Below are 9,773 nucleotides of genomic sequence, written 5' to 3'. Positions count from 1 at the left end.
ATTACATACACGAGCAGACGGAAATGTTAAATGCTTTATGTAATGTTAATACAGTAAACTACGGTTATAACGAACACGCTTATAACGAACTAACGGATATAACGAACTAACTTTTTAGTCCCGACTGTATGCTGTAGTTATGCTGTATATATGCTTATAACGAATTACGGTAATAACGAACTGAAATTAGTGGTCCCTTTGAGTTCGTTATAACCGTTGTTTACTGTAGTTGAAATGCAACTCTGTAAGAGCTCAAAAGATTGTATTAGATTCAGCATCGAGTTATTCATGGCAATAATAACCAAGGACTTACTTGGAGTTACTGAATGTCTACGACCCTCAGATGAACGCAATGGCCGAACGACCGCACCCAAAAGTGGGAGAGATATGACAATCGGTATTGAGAGAAACAGAACAGATAATCGACGTGAAAATTGTGTGAATACTAAACTTAACCCCCCTGTACATGAAAAGGAGTTGTCCGCCATGCCGAGGTATGATTGTATTCGGGGAGTCATCATTATTTAAATACGGGCAAATGTTTTCAAAGCTTGTACAATTTATTGACATCCTTCAAAAAGGCCGTGCAAAATGTTGATATCTCATATGAGAAAGAAACGACTCGTGCTCGTTGTTTATCGGACAATAAAACACTGCAGAGAAAATAAACCCCTCGGGGCTGCGACCCTCATGGTTTATTCTCTCTGCAATGTTTTATTGTATGATAAACAACTCCCACTTGTCGTGTATTTATTAGATAATCATCACCCGTCAAAACAAATCACGTTGTTCTGATGTCATGTTTACTTATTTATATGTGATGTCATAGACAATGGATGACGTCATAGAGCGTGCACCGCCCAGTCTGCACTGAGCATAGCTGTAATGCACATGTGCAAATATCGGGAAGTTTTGCATGATAAATTACACTTGACCTTTGTATCCCCATGGATGATATATGTTGTTTCACATTCAAATAGTGCACGTATTTAATTGCCATGCCAGCTATTGCTTCCTGCTTCACACTCAAAGATTAGATAACTTTATTTGGTTTTAAAGTCGAGTTTCATTCTTCGTGATTCAAGTGTGTCATGTGGTAAACTTGTTATCCTTTACGTTAACTTGTATAAGGTGGGATGAAATTTGGTGTAACCAAGAGTTCTTCATGTTTTTACTTAAGCGCTTATAGCAACGTGCGTGCACGTTTCTCTGTGTGTGGCTGCTTGTATTAGTCGGACTTGTGGTTTTATAGTGCTAGCCAGCAGATATACCATGCCGCAGTTTAACATGAATATCCCACTCAGACACATTTTACTGATTCCGAGCCGACCAGTCCTTATTTTAGCCCCTTGTATCATATTTATTTTAATTTCTGAAATTTCGTGTTTTAAGTGAGTGAGTTGGGTTTAACGCCGCTTTTAACAGTATTCCAGTTATATCACGGCGTGTCAGCTTAATGTGGGAGGAAAGCCCGAAGTGATGCAGGTCTCAGACGTTTACCACTTTGGTGAAACCCACTAGCACGGGTATGGTGCTGACAAACCTAGAAACATAATCGGGGCGAACCGGGATTCGAACCCACAATCATAGGTTTCTGGCATGCCCAAGGGACGCAACTCTGCACAGCGAATCGCTGCGCCTTAGACGACTGGGCTACCCGTGCCCCCCACTTTTAAATATAATTTGAACATTGTAATTCTAGTTTTAATTTCACCACCAAACATAATGTATCGTAAAAGTATTTGATAAGGAGATCAGACTGCGCAAAAGGAAAGGTTGACGGATGCAAACAAAACGATTTTCAAAGCTTAATTCAAGCACCCATTGTGGAACTATGTGGGAACAGGGAAACCTGCAATATGGGAATTCCAACTGTGGTTGTTCATGGCGGAAGTTTCCTTGTATTGTTTATGAAACAGAAGTAGCAAAATACCCAAGTGGATATTTCAAGACGAAAGTAACGTGACACTGTTTCGTTTTCCTTGCCGGGTTTTATATTTCATATTATATTATCCTAAGATTAAAAGTCGGCGTGCTTGTCGTGGTACTACACAGCAGCATGAATCCCACAAGGATTGCTCTCACCGTCCTGTCTTTATCAGTTTCAGGTAAGTTGACCGAGTATCCGAATGGGTGTGTGAGTTGGGTTTCAAGCCGCTTTTAACAGTATTCCAGTTATATCACGGCGTGTCTGCTTAATGTGGGAGGAAAGCCCGAAGTGATGCAGGTCTCAGGCGTTTATCATTTCGGTGAAACCCACGAGAACGGGTATGGTGCTGACAAACCTAGAAACATAATCGGGGCGAACCGGGATTCGAACCCACAATCATAGGTTTCTGGCATAGCAAATTGCGGCGCCTTAGACGACTGGGCCACCCGTGCTCTCGTATCCGAATTGGCGTCAGACTTGGTGAATTGATTGATTGCGTGTCTTTATACCACAATAGTGTGGATCGTTGCTCATACTATTAATCAGACCGCTTCCGTGGTCAAGTGGTAGAGCGTCCGCCCGGAGAGCGGAAGGTCCGGGTTTCGATCCCCAGCCGCGTCATACCAAAATACGTTAAAAGATGGTACTTGTTGATACCCTGTCTGGCGCTCGGCATTAAGGGGCTAAACAAGGACTGGTCGGCTCGGAGTCAGTATACTGTGTCTGAGTGGAATAATTATGTTAAACTGCGGCATGGTATCTCAGTGTACTAGCACTATAAATCGGCATCAGTCCGGACTAGTACAAGCAGCCACACACACACGTGCATGCACGTCGCTATATAAGTGCAATAATCTTGGACGCGACGTTAAACCCAATTTCACCACCATTACATCATACTATCAATCACTGGTCTGCCTGGTCCACGATTACTTTCAGACCAATGTCATACAACTGAAATATTGCTGATTACAGTGTTATATAACAAACACACAAACAATAACACTTCTCTTGTGTCGGTAGAATGAAATAAGGAAATTAATATCAAGTTAATGTCTTGCTTTGATTTGAGGTTTTTCAAAGAGTTGATGTCATCATTTTAATACCTTTGTTCATGTCTGACCACTAGGATGTACGCGTATTCAGACAATCAGGAATCCGGGTAAGAAATTAGGTCCCCAGCAACCTTTCGTTTGTTGTTTAACGCCGCACTCTGCAATATTCTAGCTATTTGACGGCGGTCTCAAGTCTGGACAAACCGTCTAGTGATTGACATCATGAGCATCGATCTCGCAATTGGGATACGGTGACATGCATCAACCAATTCAACGAGTCTGACGACCTGATCCCGTTAGAAGACTGGGATCAGGTTGACATGGTTCATGCATGTCATCGTATCCTAATTGCGTGGATTTATGTTCATGATACCAATCACTGGAATGGCTGGTCCAGACTCGATTATTTACAGACCGTTGTAACGTAGCTGGAATATTGCTGAGTGCGGCGTTAAACAACAAACAAACAACAACAAACGGATATGCACCGAGTACGACAAGAACGTATATTGTTGGTATTTCAACGTTCTTTGATACATAGTGCTACTTATGCCACCTACTTATCATCAGTATATTTAAGGAAGTAATTACTTCCTCGTTGAATACGCTTGTCTCGTGTCATGCACTGAACATCTACACGTGACAGACACACTGGGTATACATGGGGTCATGTGCCGTTGTAGTATAACGGTAATGGGCGTAACTGACAAAGCATCAATGATTCAAACTCACGGGCAGGGCGTTATCAATCGGTCCGGTAACATGATTGTTTTGTCACGTGTATCATGTGTCCATACTGAGGCCAGGCGGTTGTGATTGATCCAACTTGTTTTGACCACCATGTAACATGAACTATTTTCGGTAAAGCAAAACATTCTCCCTGTGGTGAGCCAGTCTCGGTATAATGCCCAGATTCAGTATGATGAACATTCTCCGTATGATGAACAATTCTACATATGATGAACATTCCCCATATGATGAACATTCTCAATATGATGAATATCCTCCGTATGATGAACATTCTCGATGAACATTCTCCATATGATGAACACTCTCCATATGATGCAGAATTCTCCGTATGATGAACATTCTCCATATGATGAACATTCTCGGTATGATGAACAATTTTCCGTATGATGACTCATTCTCCATATGATGACTCATTCTCCGTATGATGAACATTCACCAAATGATGACTCATTCTCCGTATGATGAACATTCACCATATGATGCACAATTCTCCGTATGATGAACATTCTCCACATGATGAACATTCTCGGTATGATGAACAATTCTCCGTATGATGAACATTCTCCATATGATGAACATTCTCGGTATGATGAACAATTCTCCGTATGATGACTCATTCTCCGTATGATGAACATTCACCATATGATGCACAATTCTCCGTATGATGAACATTCTCCGTATGATGAACATTCTCGGTATGATGCACAATTCTCCGTATGATGAACATTCTCCATATGATGAACATTCTCGGTATGATGAACAATTCTCCGTATGAAGAACATTCTCCATATGATGAACATTCTCGGTATGATGAATCATTCTCCGTATGATGACTCATTCTCCATATGATGACTCATTCTCCGTATGATGAACATTCTCCGTATGATGAACATTCTCCGTATGATGCGCATTCTCCATATGATGAACAATTCTCCGTATGATGAACATTCTCCATATGATGAACATTCTCCGTATGATGAACAATTCACCGTATGATGAATGATGAACATTCTCCGTATGATGAACATTCTCCATATGATGAATCATTCTCGGTATGGTGAACCATTCTCCATATGATGAACATTCTTCATTCTCAGTATGACGAACATTCCCCGTATAATGAACATTCTCCGTATCTTGAACACCCTATACTCAGTATGACGAACATTCTCCGTATGATGAACATTCTCCGTATATTGAACATTCTCCATTCTCAGTATGACGAACATTCTCCGTATGACAAACCATTCTCCGTCTGATGAACGTTTTCTTTATATGATGAACCATTCTCCGTAGTATGAACCATTCTTCGTATAGTGCCAACCATAACACCCACATGATATATGGTATTTACTGGCGTGTAGTTCCTTTAATATATATCTTAAGAATCTTGTGAAATAATCTTTCTAGCGTGTCAAGTAGAGTTTAACATTGCAACATTTAACATTTACAAACATATAACACAATACTGGGACAATAATCGCTTCCGCATAAAGCATATGACGCATCCCCTTCACGCATGGCAGATACTTGTTCATTGTGGCCCGGGGCGGTCGGGTAGCCTAGTGGTTAAAGCGTTCGCTCGTCACGCCGAAGACACGGGTTCGATTCCCGACATGGGTACAATGTGTGAAGCCCATTTCTGGTGTCCCACTCATTGTAGCCCAACCTTGTTCATCGCCGCACTCCAGCTAAAAGACGGCGGTCTGTAAATAATCGAGTCTGGACCAGACAAGCCAGTGATTGATATTATGAGCATCGATCAACACATTTTGCATACCACGTCATGCATCAACCAATCCCGTTAGCCGCCTCTAGCGACATGCATAGTCGCCTTTTACGGCAAGCATGGGTTGCTGAAGACCTATTCTATCCCGGATCTTCACGGGTCACATTAATGTTTAGTATAGCATGTGATTGCAGACGATAACAATGGGTGACTTAAAATAGACTCTACTCTTATCTACATTGTTCGGGAGCGGATGGAATAGACGCCACACACAACACACTCTTCCGGATTCAGTAGGTTTGCATTGTCACAAAAGTCATGTAACCTTTGTCCTGTGACCTTTGTCCTGTGACCTTTGTCCTGTGACCTTACCATTACGATAAACATACGACCGCATCTTCAACATGAACTGAATTTAGCATGTAAAGAAAATAGTTCTTGTTTAAATATACAGCAACAGAAATAGACCTCGATATCACAAATGCCTTGAAAACATTCAGTCGAATTTCCCATTGTTCGAGACAAAAGGTGTGTCCTTGCCATGAACGTTTTTTGAACGAGCTCACTGACAGAATTTGATATTTTTGTGACATTGATTTTTTACTTTTATTCAGTTCTGAGTATCTGTCAGAACTGATGTGCAGAATTGCCCTGGAAAGCGCTTTCTTTGCATCTTCTTGAAATGATAATGCAACATAATGTATATTTGTATACTGTATCTAGTCTGTAATAATTTTATGCTGGGAGGGGGTATAAAATAGTATACTAAAATGACAACACCGGTAAAGGAATAGGGAAGCTACACATGGTAACACTATATTCTTGATTACACAATTTTATTTAACATTTGGGAGCCCATGCAATTAGTAGTTAATCGTCATGCGGTGCGGAGTGAGTGGTGTTGTCACGTCCTCTAATGCTCCGCAATTTACTACACAGAGTTGCCTCCCTTAGGCGTCCCAGGATCCTATAACCATGAGTTCAAATCCTATTCTGGCTCAGGTTTCATCGAATCACCTCCTCCTGAGATTAACTGTTACAATCAAACGTAACACTGATCAAAACAGCGTCAAACCAAACATAATCAATCAGTGTGTGCAACTGTGTTAAAGTTTCCTCAAAGAAGAACGTTGCTGTAGTCTGTGTTATTGCCTGTGCTATGATGAATCATACATCCACTACAGTTTACGCAAACACGGAAACAACTTGTTCATATTTCCTTCCGGCTTATACACAGTCTAAACTAATATAACAGTGTCTCAATAATGTGGCATGTTTTACCCCTTTGGTCTTTGTGAACACTGAAAGGAGTGTTCGAAGTGTGTCATTGTTCAACCATCAGTAGTGGGTACCCGGTAGTACAAAATGGTGATGTGAAGTCGCAAAAGAGGTTGTTATCGAGGTGTAACAATTCACGAATACGAGTACCATATCATTACAAAACAATATAGTGTCTACAAAGGTGACATGTAAAAGTCACAAATTGATTAATTTACAAGTTACTGCCATATGCAATCGGTCTTAAGCCACCGTGACTATTTCATGAAATTGCTTAAAACGAAATACCTGTAGTTTGGGTTTCCCAAAGGTGGGACAGATTATCTGCTAAAACATTCCGGTCATTTCGTTAAATTATACAAATTGCTACATGTTTCGTCTCTCTCTCATGTTGTCAGGTTTGGAAGCAAAGCACTGCAGGGTGAAGGATGAAACTTATACCTGCTTCTTCGGATGCTGCAAAGCTAGCTTCAGCAAAGGCTGCTGCCTACCGAATCAGTAAAGTTTATTCTTCTTATCCATACAACACAAAAAACAGGAAACATTGAAAAAATTTGATTTCAGATATTTGACTAACATCTTCGTTTCTGTATTATTCTCAAACATAGCAGTAGTAATGATTGGTTGTTTCTGTTGGATATCCTCATATTGAGAAGGGGGACACGGGTGGCCCAGTCGTCTAAGGCGCCGCGATTCGCTGTGCAGAGTTGCGTCCCTTGGGCACGCCAGAAACCTATGATTGTGGGTTCGAATCCCGGTTCACCCCGATTATGTTTCTAGGTTTGTCAGCACCATACCCGTGCTCGTGTGTTTCACCGAAGTGGTAAACGTCTGGGACCTACATCACTTCGTGCTTTCCTCCCACATTAAGCTGACATATAACGGGAATACTGTTAAAAGCGGCGTTAAACCCAACTCACTCACTCACTCATATTGAATACGGCTACTTATTTCCACCCACTCTATCGTACAGGTTTGGGTTCTTCCTCATCATGGTCGGGGTCATGCTGATCGCATCCAGCATCGTTGCCTGCATTCATACCTGTCGACGACGTCCCACCTACATGGCGATACCGGGAGCATGTATGTATATGTGTAGTGGAGGTCAGCTTTACACAAGCGTAACATTTCTAGTTCAATCGAAATCTGTTCCATGTCATGTCGACATAGTGACAAACGATGGAGATGAGAGAGGTGATGTCCTTGGCCACAAAGAAGGCCTATTGGTGCCAATCAAATTCAAAGTTCAATATGTATATTCTCTGCATTGTTGCGTACCATGTTGTCCACCCTGGTCACCCTTGTAACACTGTATCTACCTATAAATAGCAGCATGGTATGATGTTCTGGTTTAATGACGTTATCGTTATAAGGTGAATTTGGAAACGATTTTAATTTGCATAATTTGCTAGTCACACTTCCAGTCAGAGTAGGGCGTTTGGCAATGCTATTCCTTTCAAAACGTTTGTTTCTTTGTTGTTTAACTCCGCATTCTGTAATATTCCAACTGCATGTAAACTATCAAATATAAGCCAGACAATCCAGTGATTGATATCATGAGCAACAATCGCACGCCCTCGGGATACGATGACGCGCAATCGACCAAGACTGACCAACCGATGCATTAAATCGCCTCTTCCGACAATAACAGATTGCTTTGGACCTATTCAAACTCTGAATATCTACGGGGCGTGATCAAATATATTGCCTCCCAGAAAGAGGTTATGATTTATCCTTAGTTTGTGTCACTGTTGTTTCAATTATGGATACTACGGTAACCAGAGGATATATAAACACTGCTTTGTGGAGAGATTTTCTTGCTTCTTTACCATGGTCTTTTCGAATATTTCAGATTACCAAACAATGTGGTATTCACATCCACATGGATCATATGACACCCCTCCAGGAATGCCATCTGGCGCGACCATCGTAACCTATCCACAGAACAATACGTCCGATGTCTTCCAGCAAAGATTTTACCAACAAGCTAGTACAAGGGGTTTTCAACCAACACCGGGGTCGAATCAGGATCGAAGGTCTCCTCAACGACAAGGAACACGGGCCTACAATTCATTCGGACAGACCAAGCTCCCAGTGTTTGATCAACGAGGTGGAAGCAGCTCCCATCCCAACACAGGGCGGCCTCAGAATCAAGTGTCTGATGAAGGAACAAGTGGAAGAACATCTGAGCCATTGTCGGGACTGACTCAGATCCCAGTGTTAACCCAACCAACACGTGGAAGGCCCTCTCGACCAATCACAGGGCGGACTCAGAATCAGTCGAACAAACAAACAGAAAAAGGTGGACAGACCAAGACCCCAGTCCACAACCCACAAACAGATCGCAAGAGCTCCCAGACAAACACAGAACAGATTCTGGACCAAGCGTCAAATCAATAAAATATCCCAGCCAGTCACTGACCAAATCCAGGGCCGAAAATTAAAGCAACAAAGGGGAAAGATCTCCCAACCAACTCCAGGCGGAGCCAGAGTCCAATGACAACCGAGGTCGTGCCCAGCCGAAAGTAGGGAGTTGCAGCATCGATCTAGGACCATTCAAAGCCGTCTCATAAAACCATCATTTTAATGAAAACTTCAAGCTATACCTTAGAGACTAAACTGCAAATGCCATCAGCACAAGTGACACATCGACAATGTTTTATTAAAAATAGATGTGTAAATAGGTAAAAACCATATTCTAACATATACAAAATATGTCTGAAAGTAAAACTCCAGCTACAAATGCTATTTATAGTGAAAAACTGTTATGAGCAGTATTCTTGTTTCGTAGATAGCTTGTTTATTGAATGTAAACTCAAATCGCCAAAATCATCCTGGCAATTGCCAATTAGGAAAGATGATATCCATTTTCAAGGGTTACAACTACAGACCAAAGCCAAGAAACTATCGAAATATGATTCTTTCTTCGTTTCTGGGTTAACAATTCGAAAAGGTCACCCCACATCGATTTAAAATGTAACATAGTATGGTCCAATGTTTCTGAGCAATCTGCTTTCTAATTGTCCAAGCA

At 41.5% G+C, this 9,773-nt stretch overlaps 1 protein-coding gene across 1 annotated transcript; it reads left to right on the top strand.

Annotated features, from left to right (window-relative positions):
- Positions 1-2,059: 2,059 nt before the first annotated feature.
- LOC139450773 (uncharacterized) lies at positions 2,060-9,337 on the top strand. The gene is made up of 4 exons (XM_071232603.1): positions 2,060-2,108; positions 7,141-7,240; positions 7,716-7,825; positions 8,595-9,337. The coding sequence occupies exons 1-4, from the start codon at positions 2,060-2,062 to the stop codon at positions 9,140-9,142; spliced, it is 807 nt and encodes a 268-aa protein (XP_071088704.1). The 3' UTR covers positions 9,143-9,337.
- Positions 9,338-9,773: the final 436 nt, after the last annotated feature.

Source organism: Haliotis cracherodii, unplaced genomic scaffold, assembly GCF_022045235.1.
Source record: "Haliotis cracherodii isolate W230 unplaced genomic scaffold, xgHalCrac1.p SCAF_8, whole genome shotgun sequence".
NCBI lineage: Eukaryota > Metazoa > Mollusca > Gastropoda > Lepetellida > Haliotidae > Haliotis > Haliotis cracherodii.
Note: the sequence above shows the minus strand (reverse complement) of the source record. Positions and strands in the feature narration are given on the sequence as shown.